The sequence below is a fragment of the Sorex araneus genome, chromosome 1, assembly GCF_027595985.1.
Source record: "Sorex araneus isolate mSorAra2 chromosome 1, mSorAra2.pri, whole genome shotgun sequence".
Taxonomy (NCBI): domain Eukaryota; kingdom Metazoa; phylum Chordata; class Mammalia; order Eulipotyphla; family Soricidae; genus Sorex; species Sorex araneus.
In genome coordinates, this window is record NC_073302.1 from 74,459,909 (window position 1) to 74,481,620 (window position 21,712).

A 21,712-nucleotide genomic window follows, 5' to 3' on the forward strand; every position below is an offset into this window, starting at 1 on the left:
CCATGGATTAGCTAGATCTCAGGCAGTATGTGAAAATCTATAGTTCCATGGGCCAGAGTGCTATTGCACAGCTGTTGAAAAGCCATGTATGAAGTGCAAAGAGCCACTCCCTAGGTGGCAGGGATGCTGACCTTGAGTCCCATGACTAACCAAGGACAGGTGTTTAAATAAGAATCCACTAGCATAATGCACAGAACCTCCACTCAGTGCTTATAAACTCATGGGCACGGGGTAGTGTCACCACTTCCGGTGAAAACCAAGGGTGTGGTACTGCCTAGAACATGTTCACAGAGAATGGTCCTGGGAGATGAGACCAAAGACCATAGGATACTGCCCCCAGCCCCATGACCTACCTGAACTCACTTTGAGTAAATGAGACTCACCAAGCCAATTTCTGCTGTGATTGGCAATATTGTGACAATCCACTTCTTACTAAGCCTGAAACTTTGTGGCCACGAGGTAATAAAACCAGTGACACAAGTTGCATGCACAAGGGGTCCCTTTGTTCCATGAGTCTGATTTAGATGTACCTAAGTTCTTATAAAATAACCTTGGAGAATGAGACCAGAGATTGGGGGAGATGCATCCCATTGTTAGCCTGCCTAAAGGAATTCCTAAGAGATAAAGAGACCCTCTGAACCAATTTCTGCTGAGTTCACAGGTGCAGATTCATGAGGAACAAAAGGCACCCTGGTACAGTAACACTCCACTTCTCCACACCCCACGAGGCCTATAACCTAACGCCCTGGGTAAAAAACCAGTGGTGTGAAGCCCTGCACAAGGTGTCCCTGTGTTCCTTGGGTCTGACCACATCTCTGATGGCCCAGATAAGATCAGGAGAGGAGGCCCCCAGCCATGACCTGCCTGCAGCATCTCTAAGTACACATAGGGACCCACCCAGCTGACTGCCACTGCATTTGTTGAAACAAAGTCATTAACAGAAGAGGCCGCCTGGTGCTGAGGTGCTTTACCTCCACGTGGGCAAAACCCCAATGGCCTGAATCTCTTTGTCCCATGAGCCAGAACACCACCACTCAGTATGCGTTTTTACCCCCAAGGCATGGCGAATAAAGCCATGGCCCAGTGGGTGAAAACCCAAGCAAGGAGAGTACAGTCTCTGCCCCATGAAAAAGAACCTGGGTTGGGGAAGGGGAGGGTAATGCCAAAGCAGATATTCCCTGCTTTTGCGCCAAGTGAGGGAGCCTCAAACTATTGCCCAATAGAGTAGAATTGGAAGCTTCTACCTATATAGAAAGGAGGAACATTTCACAAAACTTCCCACAAGAGGAGGAGAGAGGAGCCTTTCATAAAACCTTTCACTGAGGCCTCTCCTAGTTGGAGTCACTTAATCTGTGAGTCAGCAGAACTAGAAGCAGGAACCCTTGCGTGATGGTCCCTGCAGGAGTCTGGGCCCAGCGTTTTGCACTGACAACACAATGGAAATCTCCATCCGGGCTGATGTTAGAATTGGGAGGGTGATGTAGAGAAGGCCAATTAGGAGCAAACCAAGAGAGGGGAGTATGCCTGTGCATTCCTAGGATCATTTTCCAGAGTCAGTCCCATTTTTGCCAAGACAGGCAGATTCCCCAATGAGAACAGGAAAGGGAGTTTAGTGGAGGAGGTGACAGCACCGTCCACATAAATACAAAGTAAACAGAAACAAACCACAAGATGATACAGTACAGTGGAGAGCAAATATCAAGTCAGAAGCTGAGGCACTGACCTTGTGTAGGAAGGTTTGAAAGTGGGCGTAAATGACACAAGCTTGGCAAACAGGGCTTCTGTGCAACGAGAGCAACTTTTGGGGTGCCCCAAAGGCAGCGGAAAACGTGTGCAAAATGGGAGTGACTGACTAAAAGCCACCAGACCCAATCTGGAAGAGGAGAGAGGGCAACATTTTGCAGATCCCTTAAGTGCTTTACCCAAGTCCAGTATGGCGAAGATTGTCACTGATCTTGTCACCTAATTTCATTGTTACTGTTCAAGGTAGCTGTCCTTGCTTGAAATTTTTTCATTTAATGCAAGCTACTCGTGTTTTTGTTTGGGGGGGCCACGGCCGGCGGTGCTTAGGAGACCATAGGGTTGCCGAAGCCAAACCCAGTTCGGCAAGGCAAGGGCCCTAGCGGCTGTACTATTTCTCCAGCTAATGGCAAGTGGTTCTTGTCCTTGAGATTAGTTTAAACCATCTTCCTCTGCCTAACAGGTTCCTTCCAGTGCTTTATCGCATTGATTTTTTCCTATCACCGTCTTAAATGAGTCTGATCACGGATTGGATCGCGGATGCCTAGACGAGAGATTGGTTTGGGTGAAAAAGGTCTATGCAGGTCTTCTGCACCTCATCCTTAACCAGGGGTGGCTGAGAGCTGGTGGGTCTGAGGGGTCCATGACGTTTGCGTTCTAGCTCTACTCGGGCATTTCTAGAAACCTCTGCGGGGGATGTGTCAGTGAGAAAGTGAGTGAGGAGTGGTGCTGCAGTGAGGCCAATCTGGGCGGGCCAGCGCTGAAGACCCCCAATGCTGTGCTTAAAGAGGTCGGCACACGGCCCGGGTGGGAAGTGATTTTGTTTTCGCTTTGTGTTTCACTTAGGCCCCTTAAAGTCAGGCATCAAGCTCGCCCGGTGGCGACGGCTGAAATCGGCGAGTGGCCTCGATGACGTCCAGCCCCTCCGCGGCCCCCTGTCCCCGCCCCGTTGCCATCGCCAACGTCTCCCTCCGCGGGCCTCCAAACTCCGGGAGCGCTGGAATGGCCTTTACAACGCTAAGTGCGGCGGACGGTTGCTGCCGAATCACAAAAACAAAACAAAACAAAACAAAACGGCAGAACGCGGAAAGGGAGCGAGAGAAGGAAGCGGCCCTGGCCGCGTTCGGCCTCCGCGGGCCTCGCCGGCGGCGCGCGGACGGCCGCGGGCCCGAGGGGGCGGGGGCCGTGACGCCAGCGGCGCGCAGTGCGCAGGCGCCGGGCGGGCGCGCGGGCGGAGTCGCGCGTCGGGCAGTTCGCGCGGGAGCTGGGCGCCGCGGCGGCGCCGGGGCTGCGGGTCGGTGGGAACGGAAGCCGCTGCGGGGCGGAAAGGGAGGCGGGATGGCGACTCCGAGCCGGAGGACGTCGGCCCCCGGCCCCCTCCCCTCCAAGAGAGCTCACCCCAGAGACTCTGCGTCGGAGGTCCCGAGCAAGCGAAGGAGTTCGGCCCCGCCGGCGCCGGTGCCGATGCCCGCGGCTGCGGCCGCGCCTCCGCCGCTGCAGGCGTCCGGGCCCTTCGTGGAGGGCTCGATCGTGCGCATCGCGATGGAGAACTTCTTGTGAGTGGCCGCAGGCCGTGCGGCTGCCCGGCCGGGCGAGGCCGCGGGGTGGGAGGGGCGGGGGTCTGGCCGTGCGTCCGTGCCGTGTGCCGGGTGTCCTGTGCGTCGAGGTGGGCTTGTTTTTTCCCCCCACCCAGTTCTGCCGACGTTGTGGGAAGGCATCGCCCGGTGGGCCAGCGGACCCCGGAGGGGACCCCGCCTTGGCGCGCCTGCACGGAAGAAGGGTCGGTCCTCTCGAGTCAGCCAGGCTGCCGTGGGCCCCGGGAACTTGGAGGAAAGCAACAGTTCGAGCCCGCGGGCCGCTTGTTCGCGGAGGCAGTTGCGGGCTGGATGGGGCCGGGCAGGTGGTTGCGCGCCCGCGTTGAAACGTACAAGAAAACGGTCGGGCTGCTGGGGAGCCCCCCCTTGGCGACCCGGGCTCCCTCCCTCGGAGCGTGAGACAACAGCTGGTAATTGTGATACTTTTGGGAATTTAGTCCAGGGGTCGCCAGCCCAAGAACTGTTTGGAACAGTCGGGTCTTTGTGGGGAAAGGTCGGATTCTGTAGGATGTGCGTGAAGGTGAAGTCTGGTTACACCCAAGAAGTGGGCAGGTATTTTCTGAGCGTCGCCGCGACCCTCAGTAAATGCGAAGGAGTCCCCAAGTCGGCTCGGAGACCCAACCTAGCGTTTTAAGGGTGACTTTCCAGAAGCCTCGGGAAAGTTGATTTAGAAACAGGCGAGTTTGGAACACAACAAGGCTTTCATAGAATGAAAAGCAAGAACTGATCTGGGTGAGACCCCAAGGAGTAGGAGTGGAAAGAGAGAAAAGAGGTTTGCCAGGATGTGGCTACAGATTAGTTGTGAAGCTCGGGGATCCCGGAGGAGTGAGTGCAGCTAATTGGCCAGGTGGGGTGCATTCTAGAAGAGAGAATTTAGGAGAATAATAATAAATTCCTTTTGGATCCTGTGACATAAAGTTTCCAGTAGATCAGCTGAAAAGGGGTCTTCCCTAGGCAGTAGGGGTCAGTGTCTGGAGCTGACAGGAAGGTGAGAGATCACCCATTCCTGTGTCTGGGAGATTCTTGAAGTTGCAGGAGTGGGCGAGAGCGCCCGGAAAGAATTGTAAATAGGAGAAATCAAAGGTTTAGTATAGAATCCCGGAGTATTTCCAGTACTTAAGGACCAGAAGAGGAACTCTCAAGAGAAGGAACTGTTCCGGAGCTGTTCAGGGGTGTAAGAGGAGAACAGAGGGAGAGTGTTAACTAGGAAGCCAAGGGAAAGAAGCGTTTCAAACTTTCGCTTGCTACATTGAAGTTAGATAACGGGGCTGAAGAGAGCCCACAGCTGCCAGCAGTTAGGCCTCTTGATTATCAACAGCAGGAAACAGAAGACATTACAAGTCATGGAAGAGTGGATGACTGCTAAGTTAGTGTTTGTCTGTGAGGGGAGGAAGGAAAGGTAACTGGAAAGTGAATAAAGCAATGTTTAATTTTACAGTAGAAGGAATTCTAGGTTTTAGGAATGAAGTAGAAAAGGCTTGGTTTCCAGAACCGAAATGGCCTAGTAGAAAGTAATAAAGAGTTGACTTGTTAGTTTAACAAGTCAAATCAGTTGGGAATGGACAGAGCACCCACCAAAGGAACAGCTTGTACACAGGTGAAAGGAGATAACACACAGAGAAATGCACTAAGGTACACTAATGGTTTGATTAAAAAATTCATGAAGCTTGAAAAAGATGAAGGTGGAACTAAATTACAAAGTATCACCTGTTTCTCTTTTAACAGATGACATCTGATTTGCATATCTGCTAGTAGGATTTGGTGATTGATGGGATGATAAGAGGGTAGGTGCATATGATGAGAGAGATGAAATCAAAGATGGTGAAAAAGTAATACCTAGGTTTCCGATTTGAGCAATGGGAGAATAATGATGGTTCAACTAGAAGACCACCTTGGAATTCATTTTGAATTCATTTTGAATGTGTTTAATTTGAGGTGATTGTTGTGTGGTATACAAATAGAATAAGATGGTAGTAACTGCCTCTCTCGGTCGTCCAGGTCGATTTATAGCTTGTAGATACTAATTCAGTCATGCTTTCGATTATATTGTAGGCAGGGCATATAGACTTGAGAAGAGGACAAACTTTTGACAAAAATTTTCCCTGGGGGAGCTCAGAAACACAAATAAGGAATTCCCAATAAATGTATTATTGGAGCAATTTGTTTTTTGGTTTTGTTTTGTGCTTGGGAATTTTTTCATTTATAAGATTTGTCTATTTTAGATCAGAAATTGTTTTTCCCACTTTTTTTCTTCCCTCCCATTGAACAGTTCTGCTGCATGCAAGACAAGTATCTAACACCCTGTACTATTTCATTGGCCAGTTATATTTTCTTAAATACTAGTGGCATCACTATTTGAATAAGAGAACAGAAAACTTGTTAAAATACAAGTGTTAAAAGAATTGGGCTTTGGGACTGGAGCGATAGCACAGTGGGTAGGGCTTTTTCCTGCATGCGGCCGACCTGGGTTTGATCCGCAGCATCCCATATGTTATCCCACCACTGCCAGAAGTGATTCCTGAGTGCAGAGCCAGGAGAAACCCCTGAGCATCGCTGGGTGTGACCCCCCCAAAAAAAAGCCAAAGAAAAGAAGAAGAATGGGGCATCAAAGGTGGGGAGAGGGAAGGAAGAAAAGTGCCAGCACCTCTTAGAGGCAGGCTGGGGCCAGGTGGCAGGAGGACTGGAGACATTGGTGATGGGATATGAAAACTGGTGAAGGGACTGTTGAAACATTGTATGGCTGGAGCCCAACCATGAACAACTTGAAACAGTGTATCTCACCCATGATTCCCTAAATTAAAAAAGGAGGAAAAAGAAAAAAAGAAGGGGGCTTGGGCGAGAGAGATAGTACTGGTGGAAAGGGTGTTTGCCTTCCTTGTGTCTTACCCGGGTTCAATATCTGGTACCTCATGCCCCGCCTTCCGCCCATATGTTCCCCAGAGCCTGCCAGGATTGCCCTGAGTTCAGAGCCAGGAGTTAGACTTGAATACTACCTAATGTGCCCCCTCCCACCCCCCACCCCTACACACATACAAAAAAAAAAAAAATGGGGCTTTATGTACTGGGATGAAGAAGTTCCCAAGTCATGGGCCTAGAGAAATAGTGCAGTGGTTTAAGGCACTTGCACGTGGCCAACTCTGGTTCTAGCCCTAGCGCCACATATGGTCTCCTGAGCACTTCCTGCTGTGGCCAAAATAAATAAATAAAAGTTCTAAGTCAGGTGATTTTTCAAATGTGGAAAGTTCCAAACTAGTTATATTTTAATCATTAAATGGTTCCTGAACAAAGAGATGGTAGAGGAGATAGAGCACTTGTCTTGCATGGGCTGCTGTGGCTCTGACTAAAGCCAGCACCACTTAATGGTCCCCTGAGCACTTATTGGGGTCACTCCTTAATGACTTATATTTATTTTATTACCACCTAACATTTTTGAGTACTAAACTTGAGGTGTGCTTGGTTTAATTTTATATTTAGCAGATTAGAAGCAAGCTCAGCGTTTATTCTTGAGGATTAGATGGCAGCTAACTGAAAGGTTTTGGGGCAAGACTATTTGTGTAGGCCATTCAAAGATAAGTTAGATAAATACTTGGATCAGAGTTTGCGTCACATTGTAAATAGCTGTCCCTGGCAATTAATAGATGAATAGGATTGGTGCTGCTATTGCTAATAGCTTTTGCACTTGTAGTTTTCTTTTATGAGGGATATTGTATCATGGCTTAATGTTAATACAGTTTTCAGTGAATTCTTTGTTGGATCTCTGGCGGCATTGTAAAGGAAAACAACTTTGTTAAGTTAATAAAATGAAACTTTATTTATTTATTTATTTTGCTTTTTTTGGGCCACACTGGCGTTGCACAGGGGTTACTCCTGGATCTGAACTCAGGAATTACTCCTGGCAGTGCTCAGGGGACCATATGGGATGCTGGGAATCTAACCTGGGTTGGCCGCGTGCAAGGTAAATGCCCTACCCGCTGTGCTATCGCTCCAGCCCCATAAAATGAAACTATTGGGTTAACATTTATAAAGTTTTCTAATTGGAATGAACATATCTTGGATTATTTCAAATTTTAAAATATGAGAAGTTGCTCTGAAGTATCGGTTTTTTGTTTGTTTGTTTGTTTTTTAATAAGGTTCTGGGTGTTGTAGATGGCATGATCTCACTGGGCCACACATAGTAGGGGTAGGGTAAGGATCATACCATATTGGGAGATACTGGATTTTGTTTTGGTTTGACCACACTTGGCAATGTTCAGGGCTTACTCCTGGCTCTGCACTCAGGAATCACTCCTAGTGATGCTCTTATGAATAGATGGGATGCTGGTGATTGAACCTAGAAACCTGGCTCGGTCACCTGCAAAGCACTTTATCCTCTGTGCTGACTTTCCAGCTCCAGGTACTGGAGTTCTCATTCAGAGCCTCGTGTCTGGAAGGCATTCATGCCCATTACACCTCCCCGACCAGCTCTGAAGTATTTTAATTTGAGAGACACATAAATGTAAAGTCTGTAGGTTAGAGGTGAGCTGTGGCTTATATGAAACTTAAAAAAAAATTATTTGTATGGGAGCTTTGATGCATTGTATTGTCTATTACTTATAAGGAAGAATAAATCGGATTGGGAGCAATAGTACAGTGGGTAAGGCATTTGCCTTGCACATGGCTGACCTGCGTTCGATCCTCAGCATCCCATATGGTCCTCCAAACACTGCCAGGAGTGACCCCTGAGCAATGCTGGGTGTGACTCAAAAAGAAAGGGGGGGAGAGAGAGGGGGAGAGAGAGAGAAAAAGAGAGAGGTACTGTTAAAACTTTGCTTTATTCAACAGACTGATATTTGATCTTTTTCCCCACCTAATGTCTCTCATCAAATCCAGACCCTCGTTCATGCAGAGCAAGTGTTCTACCTCACCAGCAGACTTATGTTTGTAAAGGTCATATTTCCCTAAAGATTTATTGCTTTTTTCCATTTTTCTATTTTCCTGGCCCCTCTTTTTTAAATTGAATCAGCGTGAGATAGAGCATTACAGAATTGTTCATGATTGCATTTCAGTCGTACAGTGTTCCAACACCCATCCCTTCACCATTGTAATTTCCCAGCACCAGTGTCCCCAGTTTCCCTCCCATTGCTACCTCCATCCCAGCCTGCCTCTATGGCTTTTATTTACTCTTAATAAAATTCTGTCACTAAAAGGGATTTGTGGAAGCCTATAGGTTACATAAAGAAAATGTACTTTGTAAATAAAGTCTTCACTTACTTCTGTTTATTAATGTTATCTTTTTATAATCTAGAACATATGATATCTGTGAAGTATCTCCTGGACCCCATTTGAATATGATTATTGGAGCTAATGGAACAGGAAAGTCTAGCATTGTGTGTGCCATTTGCCTTGGATTAGCAGGCAAACCTGCTTTCATGGGTCGAGCAGATAAGGTGAGTTAACATAAGTACTTTATACAGCAGTAGCAAAACAATTCTAAGCTGTTAATCATTTTTTGGTAACAAATGAATTTCTGTACCTCAATTTCTTACGTATGGCTAGTGCTTGAATATAAACAGCAAAGTTGACATGCAGAGAAGTTGTGGTTTTCCATTTCTAAAAGTATTTTGACTAAATATTTGGAGAATTCAAGTACGAGATACTTAAAATCTTAAAATACAGTATATCTGGGGCTGTAGCGATGATAGAGCAGGTAGGGTACTTGCCTTGCAAGTTGCTGACCAAGGTTCAGTCCACAACATCCCCTGTGGACTCCCAAACCCTGCTAGAAATGATCCCTGAGCACAGAGCCAGAAGTCAGCCAAGTATGGCCCCCCAAACCAAAATAAATATATCTTATAAAATGTATTGCTAGGTTTGTGGATAGGCAAAGCAAATTTACCAAGGGCAGAAATAGAATTCTATTAATCTAAAGACTTAGATAAGCTCTGGAGTTGTTTTCTTGGGAAGATTTGCTTACCTATACTTAAAATCTGGCTTTCAAGTATTGTACACAATGGAAAGGATGAGGTGGGGGTGGATTCTTGAATGTGGGGAAGAGCCATAGACATTTAAAAGTCAAAATACTGTGTCTCACAGAGAAGCCACATCACATAAAGGGATTGTGGGTTACTCACTGTAAGTTTTGAAGATAGTTGAGAAATAAAGAATTAAAAGTGGTTAAGAATTCTTAATTGGGGATTCAGAAGATGGTTCTGTGACTTAAAGTGTCTGCCTGGCAGTGACAGACTGAGTACAATCCCTGGTGTCCTGGGAACCAAAGATAATACAGGGGTTAAAGCATTTGCCTTGCATGTGGCAGACTCCAGGTCTATCCCCGCCAGTGCATATGATCCCCTGAGCATTGCCATGAGTGATCCTTGAGCACTACCAGGGTTAGCATCAAAATGATTCCTCTCTGTGATTCTTTGCCAACTGAATTGGGGGTGTCAGGGATTATCCCAGCCACCCCTGTGTAGCTCAGGGGTCTCTAGGGCTGTATGTAGTGATGCTCGATGCTTAGAAACGTGTTGGAATGGAATAGTGGTTAATAGCAAGTAAGACAGGTGTCTTAATTTTTGTACACTCTTCCCATCCTCATGCTTTCCACTCCTTTAAAGTAACTGCTTACAGGGCCTGGAATACCTGGCACCCCGTAGTGTCCCCCAAGGTGGCTGGGGCATTAGTGCCTGATATGCGTGTCAGAGATCCAGTTTTGATCACTGGTACCATGTTGACTACCAATTCCATGCCAGCAATACCCTTGAGTCCTGTCAGGTGTGGCCAAAAAACCAAAACAGTCATTTCATTTTAGCTTCTGTGTCTTTTATGTGCTTATGTGCATGTGTATATACCTCAAAATGTGTATTTTAATGTTAATTGTAGTGATACTATTCCTTTTGAAAACGATGCTGATAATTAGATTTTAATTAGTAATGATGGGTAATACTAGAGTGGTCAATATTTAATCTTTGTGACTCCATAGAAATCTCCAATATAAGAAAGATTTGATACACCTCTGTATGAGTCTTCCTTCCACTCCCCCCCAACCCCCAAAGGGTTTATTTGTAAAAAGCCAAAAAGTTCCCATGGGCAACAGGACAAGCAGGCAGGTAGATGATTATTATTTAGATTCCAAAACTTAGTTCTTTGGGCTCTGAGGGCAAGCATGGTTTTTATTACAAATCCCAGACTAGGTCCTCAGGCCAGTTCACCCTTCCCCATGGGTGTCCTGTCTCTTAAATCATACTGACTTTCATCAAGACTGTGCTTTATGTTTTCTAGACTGTCCCTGACCTCAAGTTATTATGATCGATGTCCAGGAGTAGATCTATTGCAGAGTCAGTCAACTCCCACATATTAGGAGCATAGCATTAATGGTCTTCCTGTGTTAAGCAAAGAACATTGCTGTATAGTAAAATATGAAAAGGCTATAGGGAAAATAGAAAAGCAAGTAATTCACTTTAAATAAAAAGTCCAGAATCACCAGAAGTTTTGACTTACAAGTAGCCAGGACTGACTTAGGGAATGTAACAGTGAGAGTTATAGCACAAAGGAAAAGTTAAAGATAAACTCAGGAGATGAGGGGTGCTCATAAGGACTCTGTAAGTTTCTCTGGGAAGAGGAGATGAGGCAGTTTAATGATGAAGCCTGAGACACTTAGGGTTAATATCCAACAGCTTAGTTCCTGGCTTGCAGAGGGCTCAGGAAATGGTATAGTATCTAATATTACTTGTAGGTACCAGGAATGGAGAGGCTCAGACCTGGGAAGAATGTTAGAAAGTGATGACAGAGCACCTTGCAAGTAGTTACTGAAAGAATCTTGATCTGACAAAGTATGAGTTTGTTGAGACTGTTAACCTCGGATGTCATCATATAGCTCACTTGTCTTTTTTTATCTTAGGTTGGTTTTTTTGTGAAGAGAGGATGTACCAAAGGCATGGTTGAAATTGAATTGTAAGTGTTGAAATTGCTGAAACTCCTTTTCCTTTATTTCTTAGTTTCTGTCCATGCCCTTTTGATGACTTTTAAATAGAATAACAAGTATTTGTCATAAAAGAAATTCACGAGGTATTAACAATGGTTACTTCTAGAGTAGTATTATGTAACAGTGACTACTATTGGAAATTGTATTCATGTTCTTTTTGTTTGCATTTATGGCATACTTAATGTTTATGTCACTGTATCCTCTTCCCTTGTTCATAATAGAAATTGATAACTATAGTATTTCTTCCCCTCCTACCTATATATTCTCCATTTACATACTTGGCAGCCATTTCTGATGGAATAGAAATATTCACTGAATCTTCTGATCATACTTTAAAATAATTTAAAAGCATTCAGCTAATCCTATTTGACATTCATAGTGTATGTACTTTGTTTTGGTGGTTTTCAAAAACTTGCCTGCAGAAGCTTCTTGCCCATCTGTGAAAAAAACAAAATTTTTGGCTACAGAATACATGGTATATCAAAATTTTGTATGGTATGATTATAAATGCTTACGTATATAAGTATATATTTGCATGAATATTCTTATAAATAATGTTTGCTGTCTTCCTGGTTTGGGGGCTACACTAAGTGGTCTCGGGCTGCTCTTCAGTGTTGAGGAACAATGTAGTGCTAGGGATTGAACCCAGCCAGGCCACCTGCCTGCAAACTATACACTTCAGTCCTTTGAGCTATCCACGCATCCCATAAATAATGGTTTGTATTTCTGCCTTAGTTGTCTATGAAGTAAATTTTCGCCACTGTTCAATGTTGAAAGGATTGAAGGTTACTGATTTAGATTAATTTTAGACTTTTATAGAAAGTCATGGAGGGTCTGAAGGGATTTCAGAGCAGGGACTTCTTTCAGCATGTATGTAGGGAAAGAAGACATATCTTCTTTCAAGAGAAGTCCAGTAGTATAGTGGGTAAGGTGTAGATTATGAGAAAAGATGAAATCAGGATGTGCATATGGCCAACCACAGTTTGATCCCCAACATTCCATATATACCCCTACCCCAAAGCCTCACCAGGAGTGAAATCTTGAGTGCAGAGCCAGGAGTACACACTGAAGCTGCACTGGGTGTTGCCTCCAAAAAAGAGAAAGTACAGACTATTTTAGCTAAAATAGTTCATAAAGATTTTTTAATAATGCTATCATTTCAGTAGAGGATGGTGTTTTACTTGGATATTGCTGAAAAAAGTTTTATTTATGTAGAGCTGGTAAATAGACACTCATAGAAGTAAACAAAATACTAAGTAATTATAGTTATTAAAGATAATAGAATTTTGATAAGAGAAATGATTTAAATAAATAGAGAAGCCTATTATGTTCCTAAAATAATCTGCCCTTTTTAAGTTCATGTAAAATTTTGGTAGTTGCAAGAAGATTGTCAACAGGTAAGTTTACACATTTATTTTTAAGTAAAATCTAGCTATATTAAAGACTGAGTGGGGCTGGAGAGATAGTACAGTAGTTAGGGCACTTGCCTTGCACACAGTCAAACTGGGTTTGATCCCTGGCACCCTGTGTGTTCCCCAGAGCCCTGTCAGGAGTGCAGAGCCAGGAGTTATCCCTGAATACTGCCAGGTATCACTCCCAAACAAATGAAAAATCAGCATTTGGGAATACCAAATGGAGTGCCAGGGATTGAACCCCAGTTAGCTGCATGCTAGGCAAGTCCCTTATTGCCATACTATCATTCTGGTCCCTGAGTAATATTCTAAGCAGAACAGTTGACCCATGAACCATTCAAAGGAAAATAGAAAATTGAAACTTTGTAAGAGTCTAGCTAAAAATAATGGTACTATAAACATAAGTGACATGGGACAAAACATTTTAGCACAAATAACATACAAAAGTTTCAAAGTTATTAAAATATTAAGTTATAAACAGCATAATAGAAAATGAGCAAAAGAATATAATATTAGGATACAGTAATTTAAATCAAAATGAGATAGCACCTTCTATCAGTGAATTGGTATACAGCAAAAGGAATGAAAACAACTAATTTCAGCATGTATGTAGCAAAAGAAGCACCCTTATCCATGGCTAGTGGGAATGTTGATTGTTGAACTCTTTTGGAAAACAGTTTGGATACTTGTCAGAAAACTTCAGAGCTTCTGTATTACCCAGCCAGCATTTCTCCTTCTTGGCATCTACCTAAGATCCCAAAACCTGTATTCAGAAAAGATACTTGCATTCCTATAGTTCATTGCAGTTTATTTATATTAACCAAAATCTGGAAACAACCCAAGTGTCCAAAGAAAACTATACAAAGGAACTGTGGTGCATATAACAGTGGAATGCTCCTCAATTGTGAAAAGAGACGAAATCATGCAGTTTGCTGCTGTGTGGATCAATCTGGAGAGTATGATGCTGAGTGAAGTTCATTAGAAGGAGGGAGACAGATAGGATGATCTCTCTCATATATGGGATATAAAGAAGCATAGTAAGCCAGAGATATACTACAGTAGTTAGGGCATTTCCTGGCATGCTGTGTATGTTGGTTAGAACCCCATACTTCATACTGTTCTTTGACAGTCAGGAGCACTGTTTATAAGGAGCACTTCCTGAGAGCAGAGCCCTGAGCACTGTCAAGTGTGGCCCCCCCAAAAAAAACAAACATAGTAAGTGACTTAACAAGTGGCGAAAAGCAATAGAACCTGAGAACTGATCTATAGAACTGATCTTAACCATGGATATTGGGGAGAAGGCGTGGGAGGTATGGGAGTGGCCTGTTTGTAGGTTAGGTAGGGTAAGACAATGGTGGAGGGAACAGTGGAAGGTCTGGTGTTTGATAGCATGCATGAACCCTATCATTAATGGTATTATAAATCACTGATTAAAACTTTAAAAATTAAAAATGTAGATACATAAACAGACTATTTATGCTAGTTTTTAAGTAAAGAAAGTAGGCCTTTTATTCTTCTCAATTTGGAGAAATTAAAAAACAAATTTTGTAATAATGAAGGCATGCTGATAGTGTTACTGTCACTCACTGTGGGAGTGTAAGCAGTAAATGTTAGTTGCCTATCAGGGTTTAAATTGTGTGTGTGTGTTTGCAGTGCTAGAGATCAGACCAAGCACCTTACACATACAAGGCTAGTGTTCTGTTGCTGACCCACATACTTGGTCCAAAACTCATGCATTTTGTGATCCACTTAATGTTCTTGACAGTGTTCACATAAAAATTAGTTTTTTGATCATTTTAATACTGAAAAAATAGTGACAAGTGGGTTTGGGCTCCTTTTTTATGGTTATGAAATATTCTGGAAATAGTGGAGTATCCCGCCCACATGGCAGAGCCTGGCAAACTACCCGTGGTGTATTCAATATTCCAAACACAGTAACAAATCTCACAATGGAGCCGTTACTGGTGCCTACTCGAGCAAATCGATGAACAACGGGATGACAGTGCTACAGTGATGATGAGTTACATTAAAGTTTTTGTTTGTTTGGGAGCCATACCTCACTAGGCTCAGGGCTTAATTCCTGGGTCTGTGCTCAGAGGTCACTCTTGGTGGGCAACATGGACTCTATGGGGTGCCAGGGATAGAACTTGGGTCAGCTGCGTGCACAAGTGCCCCTACCTTCTCTGTCTAAAATGATTTAAATGTTTCATTTTCTTGGGTTTATTTTACCAGATTAAAAGGAACATTGAAGTGTACACTTTAAAGCTGAATAATTGGTCAGGGACGTAGGTCAAAGGGCTATTTGTTTTCCTTGCCAGTGGAATCTCATCCTTGAAAACACCCTTGAGATCTGAAGTTGGAACAAACTGTGCCTGTATTTCACAATGTATCTTAAGAATTCTTTCCTTTTTCATTTATTTTTTGTTTGTTTAGGGGGCATACCTGGTGATGCTCAGGGGTTTCTCTTGGCTCTGTACCTGGGAATTACTCCTGGCAGTACTCAGGGGATCATATGGAATATTGGGGATCATACCTGGGTCACTGCTTATAAGGCAAGCCCCCTATCCACTCTACTATCTCTCCGGCCTCCTTCAGTCTACTTTTCTGCTTAAAAGTCAGAGATTGCTTTCTTAAAACTTAGTACAGAAATTGCAAATGATTGTTGTAATACTTCCAAAAATTGTGGTTAATCTGACTTAGCAGAAAATATACAGAACTGACGTTCATTCAGTAATAAAAACCTATCACCATATAGGTACCTTTTTATCTTTTTGGAAGTTTGGGGGCCGTACCTTGCAGTGCTGAGGAGTTATTCCTGGTTCTGCATTCAGGAATCACTACTGGTGATCCTCCAGGGACCATATGGGATGTCTGGGGTCAAACCAGGTCAGTTATGTGCAAGGCAAGTGCCTTACCTGCTGTTCTATCTCTCTGGCCCCAATCTTTTTGTATTTAAAACTAAAAGATAAAACTGAGGTGTTAATTGACATTTATGTCAGAATAGGGGTGTAGGCTTTTTTAAACATTTAGGCACATAATTTGCAATAGTGTCAGTGATGGGACTAGCGCAATAGCACAGTGGGTAGGGCGTTTGCCTTGCATGCAGCTGACCCGGATTCAATTTCTTGTTCCTCTCGGAGAGCTTGGCAAGCTACCGAGAGTATCCTGCCTGTACGGCAGAGCCTGGCTATCCCTGGCATATTCCGTATGCCAAAACCAGTAACAGCAAGTCTCACAACGGAGACATTACTGGTGCCCGCTCGAGCAAATCAGTGAACAACGGGAGGACACTGCTACAGTGCTATCTTAAGAATTCTAATTTAATATTGAGGTCTTTAATTCAGTTTACAGTAGCTTTTGTGTATGGTGTGAGATACAGGTCAAATTTCATTTTCTTACACTTGACTATTCAGTTTTCCTACCACAGTCTGTTGAGGATGCTTTCTTTCCTCCACTTCATGCACCCAGCTGCTTCTGGTGATCCTTTGGTTCCATTTCATAAATTTGGTATATATACCTATTTTTCAGTTCTCAAGTTTCTTAGTTTTCATTATGGGTTTGTAATTAGAAGCTGTTTCAAAATCTGAGGTAATGATTTTCTTTTTATACATTGTTATGATTTCTGCATTGCAGAGATAGATATAAATCATCTAGCTATGCGGTCTTTGTGTTGCTACTCCTTTGAAATTTGTTGTTAGTTTTGGGTCCATACCCAGCAGTGCTGAAGGGGTAACTCCTAGCTCTATTTTCAGAGGTCACTCCTGGTATTGTCAGATCCGATCCAGGCCTCCTGCATACAAAGCGTATGGAGGAATCGAACACGGGTCGGCCTCGTGAAAGGCGAAAGCCCAACTGCTATGCTATCACTCCAGCCCTCCCCAGCTAGTAATCCACTTAAATCACTGTCACTGTCATCCCATTGCTCATCAATTTGCTTGAGTTGTAGTAAATTTATTTCTAGCAATGTCATTTTGTATGAGCACAGTAAGAGATCTTTCAAGCTTAAAGTTTGGTTCTTCATGAGGACATTTCACTATATATTCCAGACCACAGTCCTCAGGCCAGGTTAGTGTTCCTAACTCCAGCAGCCTCCTTATTCGGTTACCTCTTTTGGGTCATGACAGCGTTTGCCCATGACCATGCTCTTGACTTATAGCTGAGTATTGTGGCGCTTTGCCTGGCCCATTTCAATGCCAGGATGGCTCACAGCTTGCCTTGGTTCCATTCAGTCCCTTGCCAGGATCCTACTTTTGGGGTGCTAGGAACTAAGGGCAACTGAGGCTTAAGTCGAGAAAGCAGATGTCTAGAAGTGGCAGTTAACTCCCAAGTTACAAGTGCATAATGTTAACTGTCTTCCGTGTCTATACAGAAAGGACATTGCTTTAAAGTAAACTACGGAAACAACGGGGAAAAACAATATTTAACTTATAAGTTAAGTGTTCTTGGGAGGATCTGACCTTACACCTTAACAGAATCTGATTAGGGGAAAAGGTGATTAACTGGTTGGGGAGGAGAGCACAGAGAAGAGTTTACAGATAAATAAAGCAATAGGAGTGACTTGGGAGCACTGTGATGGGTGTAACCCGATAAACCTAAGTTCCTTGTGGCCAGGGAGAAAGGACAAACCAACGTTATCCTACAAAATGCCTTTGATTATTTTTGCATTTTTGATCCTTTCTTTTGTGATGGACTGGATGATAGTGCAGTGGGTAGGGAGTTTGCCTTGCACGTTGGCCAACCCAGGTTCGATTCCTCCCTCCCTCTCAAAGAGCCTGGCAAGCTACTGAGGGTATCTCTCCCACACAGCGGAGCCTGGCAAGCTACCAGTGTCATATTCGATATGCCAAAAACAGTAACAACAAATCTCACAAATGGAGACGTTACTGGTGCCCACTCAAATTGATGAACAATGGGACAACAGTGTTACAGTGCTTTTGTGATGACTTTTTTCCAGCCAGAATGACACTCTTGAATGTTACTTTTAATGAGGGTGTTAGTAGATTGCAGTTTGGGTCTGAAAATTGTTATTTTGAGCTAAATCTTGAAAGGTTTGTTTGCTAAATACAAATTCTACATTTATGGTTTGTTTTTCCTTCTCAGCATAAAATCACATCTTCTCATGTGACTATCTTAGTTACTTTGATAATTTGTTTTCAATAGACTTGGGTGAAATCATTTGACTTGATGTTTTATAGTTTCACACCACATTTTTTTCCCAATTAGAATTTTATTTTTTATAATTTATTTTTTTAATTAGTCACCGTGAGGGTACAGTTACAAATTTACCCATCTTCATGCTTGTGTTTCCCTCATACAATGTTCAAGAACCCATCCCTACACCAGTGTCCATTCTCCACCAATGAACCCAGTATCCCTCCCACCCTCCAATCCTGTCCCCCACCCCCACCCCACCCTGCCTCTGTAGCAGGGTATTCCATTCTGTTCTCTCTCTCTCCTTTTGGGTGTTGTGGTTTGCATAAGGGGTATTGAGTGGCCATCGTGTTCAGTCTCTAGTCTACTTTCAGCACACATCTCCCTTCCCACACGGGATCTCCTACTCTATCTGAGCTGCCTTTCTCCCAGCATGTGAGGCCAGCTTCCAAGCCATGGAGCCAACCTCCTTGTATTATATACTTCTATTCTTGGGTGTTAGTCTCCTACTTTGTTATTTTATATTCCAGAGATGAGTGCAATCTTTTTATGTCTGTCTCTCTCTTTCTGACTCATTTCACTTAGCATGATACTTTCCATGTTGATCCACTTATATGCAAAGTTCATGACTTCATCTTTTCTAACAGCTGCATAGTATTCCATTGTATAGATGTACCAAAGTTTCTTTAACCAGTCATCTGTTCTTGGACACTCAGGTTTTTTCCAGATTCTGGCTATTGTAAACAGTGCCTCGATGAACATATAAGTGCAGATGTCATTTCGACTATACTTTGTTGTTTCTCTGGATATATTCCCAGAAGTGGTATTGCTGGATCAAATGGAAGCTCAATTTCTACTTTTTTGACAAGTGTCCATATTGTTTTCTGAAAGGGCTGATCCAGTTGGCATTCCCACCAGCAATGTAGAATGGTCCCTTTCTCCCCACATCCTCTCCAACAGCGGTTGCTTTTGTTCTTTTGGATGTGTGCCATTCTTTGGTGTGAGGTAGACTAACACCACAGAGTGGTGTGTTCTTTTGTTCTTTTGGATGTATGCCATTCTCTGTGGTGTGAGGTGGACTGACACCACACATCACAGATACGAATGGCCAAAAGGCACATGAAAAACTGCTCTGCATCACTAATCATCAGGGAGTTGCAGATCAAAACAACTATGAGATACCACCAAATATTTTTAAGTATGGATTTTTTTTTAGTTTATTTTTCTTGGAATTTAATGACCATAAGATTATGGCTTGGTATCATCCATCATTTTGGAAAATTCTTATCTATTATTTTTTTATTTTGTCACCCATTCATTCACCCTCTCCCTTTTCCTTGAACTCTTGTTAGACAATTGTTAGACATTTATTCACCTGTTCTTTGTTTTTTTGTTTGTTTGTTTGTTTGTTTTGGGCCACACCCGGCAATACTCGGGTTACTCCTAGGTCTGCACTCAGGAATTATTCCTGGCAGTGTTTCAGGAGACCATCTGGGATGCTGGGAATCGAACCTGAGTTGGCCATGTCAAAGGCAAACCCTCACTTGTTGTACTATTGTTCTAGGCCTTATTCACCCATTCTCCTCATATCTTTGATATCTGTCTTTTTATGTCTCTGTTGCATTCTACATTCATTTCTCTTTGGTTCTTTTCTGGCTCTGCTTTCCCCCCCTCACCCCTCCTCATTTTTTTGTTTCTTAAAATGTAGTAAACATACTCATTATTGAGTCCATTAATTTTATTGGGGGGGGGGGTTGCGCGCACACACATATGCTTATAGCATGGGTCTATTCCTGGCCAAGCTCAGCCTATATACGGAGAAGTGCCGCTCAGGCCTCAGCTGCTGTTGCGAGTTGTCTCCAGGATATGTCCAGGGAAGGGCTGGACTTGCAGTTATTGAGGGATTTGAACTAAGAGCCTTGCACATGCTGAGTAGTTCTAACCTCGTTGCTTAGTTTTCTTGTCTGGATGTGCTTCCATGAGTAGCTCTTGCTCTCTTGACTTACCTGTGTTACTGTTCTGAGGATAAAAGTAGATCCCTGGAGAGGAAATTGCTGTTTACTTCAGTTACAGACTACTGGGTGCTTTCAGTCCAGGGTCACAATACACAGAATTCTGAGGATTTTTGAATCTCCATGGTAGTGTCATATAACTTCAAGATACAAGGAAGGCAGTTTCAGACTAATGTGATTAAAAGCTGTCAGGAGAAATTTTTATTTTTTCACACTTCAAGCCATAGTTTGAAACAGGCATCTTACCTTGCTGTTTCTAGTTGGGATGATAGTGATGAAAAACATTTAGTACCCTGACAGGGTAATCCAACATTTTAGGGATGTTTGCTATTAGATCTCCATCTTGGAGAGCTTTGTGCTTTATCTACAGCTCCTCCCCCCAGGATGACATGAAAATCACTGTATCACTGTCATCCTGTTGATCATCGATTTGCTCCAGCAGGCGCCAGTAACATCTCCATTCGTCCTAGCCCCAAGATTTTTTTTTTTTTTTTTTTGCTTTTTGGGTCACACCCAGCGATGCTCAGGGGTTACTCCTGGCTTTGCACTCAGGAATTACTCCTGGCGGTGCTTGGGGGACCATATGGGATGCCGGGGATCGAACCCGGGTTGGCCGCGTGCAAGGCAAATGCCCTACCCGCTGTGCTATCGCTCCGGCCCCCCTAGCCCCAAGATTTTAGCAGCCTCTCTTTACTCGTTCTTCACAGTGGTGCTGCATTGGAGGCTCTTTCAGGGTAAGGGGAATGAGACCCATCATTGTTACTGTATTTGGCATAAGAATATGCCACAGGGAGCTTGCCAGGCTCTGCCGTGCAGGCAGGATGCTCTCGGCACCTTGCCAGGTTCTCTGAGAGGGAGATGTAGGCTATACGAAAATAAACGTACAAAACTACAGGTTGAACTACAGCCCTAAAGGTGAAAGGCATCTTTATCCTTTTTTTCCCTTCTTGGTTCCCACGTGTGCTGAGATTTTGGCCAGCATTCCTTGCTTTTCATGCTAGCTCGTAAATGGAAGAGATAATTTTAATATTTTACCTATTTTGTTTGCCTTGCATGCGGCCGACCCAGGTTTGATTCCTCTGTCCCTCTCAGAGAGCCCTTCAAGCTACTGAGAGTATTCCGCCCACATGGCAGAGCCTGTCAAGCTACCGTGGCGTATTCGATATGCCAAACACAGTAACAAGTCGCACAATGGAGACATTACTGGTGCCCCACTCGAGCAAATCGATGAACAACTGGACAACAGTGCTATCGTGCCTATTTTAAGTTGTTTATAGCAGGAGGCTCAGAAAGGTCCTTGGTTAGTTATTCTGCTAGAAATGAAAGTTTAAAACTCTTTAAGCCCTAAAATCTTGCTGTTTAAAGTACTCTGTAGTGGTATATATAATCTTTGTATACACGTTTGCAAATTATCATTTAGTCAGTGGATACCAATTTTATCTTTTTACCACATGCTGCTGGTTCCCAGTGAAGAAGATGGATGAATAGATGAGAGTGGAGCACTAGTACTTCTAAAAACCAGAACTAAGTAAATACCCTTCTTTCAGATTCTCTATTAAAGTTTCTCACTATCCCTATAATGTAGTCCCCTCAGAATTCAGAGCAATAAGGAAGGCTACATTTGATGTTGGAAATACTTTTGTAAAGTTCATTTTCCAAATAGAACAAATTCTAAAGTTTAGCTTTATATGCTTTACTGAATCCACTTGCTATTTTTGAGTTGCAGTTAGCACATGTGGATTAGGGAGTGGCATGCTGCTGAAAGAATACATGACTCCAGATGATGTCTCCTGGCAGTGTTTGGGAATTTAGATTGGCATTGGCTATAATTTTACTGTAACA

At 43.5% G+C, this 21,712-nt stretch overlaps 1 protein-coding gene across 2 annotated transcripts in view; it reads left to right on the forward strand.

Annotated features, from left to right (window-relative positions):
* Positions 1–2,976: 2,976 nt before the first annotated feature.
* Positions 2,977–21,712, forward strand: part of SMC5 (structural maintenance of chromosomes 5) — a 75,544-nt gene continuing 56,808 nt past the window's right edge. For both annotated transcript variants that reach the window (XM_004600117.2, XM_055140615.1), the window contains exons 1-3: positions 2,977–3,296; positions 8,620–8,761; positions 11,212–11,264. In XM_004600117.2, the coding sequence (XP_004600174.1) occupies positions 3,079–3,296; positions 8,620–8,761; positions 11,212–11,264 (413 nt within the window). In that variant the 5' untranslated portion in view covers positions 2,977–3,078. The remainder of the gene's footprint in view (positions 3,297–8,619; positions 8,762–11,211; positions 11,265–21,712) is intronic.